General features: G+C 36.6%; 1 protein-coding gene across 1 annotated transcript; it reads left to right on the forward strand.

Moving 5' to 3' along the window:
* Positions 1-797: 797 nt before the first annotated feature.
* On the forward strand, positions 798-1,418 carry LOC136831025 (zinc finger MYM-type protein 1-like). The gene has a single exon (XM_067090970.1). The coding sequence runs from the start codon at positions 798-800 to the stop codon at positions 1,416-1,418; it is 621 nt and encodes a 206-aa protein (XP_066947071.1).
* Positions 1,419-1,824: the final 406 nt, after the last annotated feature.

The raw sequence follows: 1,824 nt of genomic DNA on the forward strand, positions 1-1,824 counted from the left end.
AAAGCATGACATGTGACTTCAGACTGAGGACTCTATCCTGTTGACATTGAAAACATAGAGTTGAAAAAATTAATTATAGCAAAAGGATCACATAGACCCAAAGGGCCGTTCCCAAGGGATAAACATCAAGATGACGATGTTTTTCAGAAGCTTTCTATTTTAAGAAATCTAAGTCCGGTATGGCATTGCATAGGATGTGGTTATGTTATCCACCATCGACAGGTAGTGCATATTGTGAACCATGCTGGTTTTTGCCAATCGCAAGTCTTCTTCTTTTAATGCTGCTTGGGTTAGTGGGGTAAGACATTGGAGGCACCTGACCCAAAAAATACAGAAACACGAATGTACAGGGACACATCTTGATGCTTGTTTGTTAATGCAGAGATGGCGCTTAAATAAAACTTTAGATGAACAAAATGAAAACGAAAAACAAAACGAAATAAAATTTTGGAGAGACGTTTTAGAGAGAATAATCAACGTTACGTTGACATTAGCTTCTTGCAACTTGCCTTTCAGATGACACAGAGAAAACTTTGATAAACCTGGGAGTGGAAATTTTCTTTCTGTCATTCACTTATTAGCAAGATATGATCCTATCCTTGAACAGCTACAGTAGTTACAAAGAAAACAGGTCAAGTCAAATATCTTAGTCACCAAATACAAGATGAGGTGATTAATGTCATTTCTAATAACATTTTAACCGAGATTATTACAGACATAAAGGCAGTACCATTCTTGAAAAAAACTGCCTAGACCTGAATAAATGTCACGGTCAAGAGTATGATGGCGCAGCAAACATGAGCGGGATATATTCAGGTGTTCAAGCCAGAATAGCTAAAAAAGAACCCAATGCTTTAGATGTACATTGTGCCTCACATAATCTGAATCTTTCTCTCAGTGATTCTGTTCACAATATTTCTGAAATGAGAAACTTTTATGACACCATTGAAGAGCTTTACAATTTCTTTGGTCGTAGTATAAAACGATGGGCTATGCTGAAAGAGTTAGCTTGTGTCTCAGAAGTTATTGGGAAAGCAACACTAAAACGATTATGTCCAAATCGATGGTCATCTCGACATGACTCACTAGTTGCCTTAAGATTTCGCTATTCAGATGTTGTAAAAGGGCTCTCAAAGATAGGTCTTCGTAGTGATAGTCATAATGAACGAGATGCTGCAGGTGGCCTACTGAAGAAAATAGAAAAATTTGAGTTCATATTCCTGCAAGCAAAATTACTAGAAACAATAAATGCACTTTCTAAGGCATTGCAAATTCAGGAGATGATGTTAGACAAAGCGATTCATTTGCTGAAGAACTCTGTTGACTCCCTAATGGAAATGAGAGACAGCTACGCACAAGTAAAAGATGCAGCTGAGAAGCTCTCAAATAAATGTGGTGTTGAGCCAAAGTTTCAGTAGAAACACATAAGAAAGGTCAAAAAACATTTTGATGAATTATGTACAGATGAAAGGTTTTCGGATCCAGAGTACCACTTCAAAACGAGTGTTTTTGATTGTTTGGACATACTGATCACTCAGATGCATCAAAGATTTAAGGTCTAAGACACGCTGCTGAAAATTTCAAAATACAGTGTCCCAAGAATTTACTTACTGCATCCGACGATGAGCTACATAACAGAGCCATAAGTTTAAATAAAATATACAAGGAAGATATTTCTACAGAATTTCCAGCTCATATCTTGAAAATATTACTGCAGTTTCTAAATTATATGCTTTATTGATATGTGAAAACAGCATCATGTGTTCAAGCTTTCAGGAAGCCCTAAATGTAATCACTTTAGTTTTAACGATCCCTGCTACAGTC

The sequence above is a fragment of the Macrobrachium rosenbergii genome, chromosome 48 (genome assembly GCF_040412425.1).
Source record: "Macrobrachium rosenbergii isolate ZJJX-2024 chromosome 48, ASM4041242v1, whole genome shotgun sequence".
NCBI classification, from domain to species: Eukaryota; Metazoa; Arthropoda; class Malacostraca; order Decapoda; family Palaemonidae; genus Macrobrachium; species Macrobrachium rosenbergii.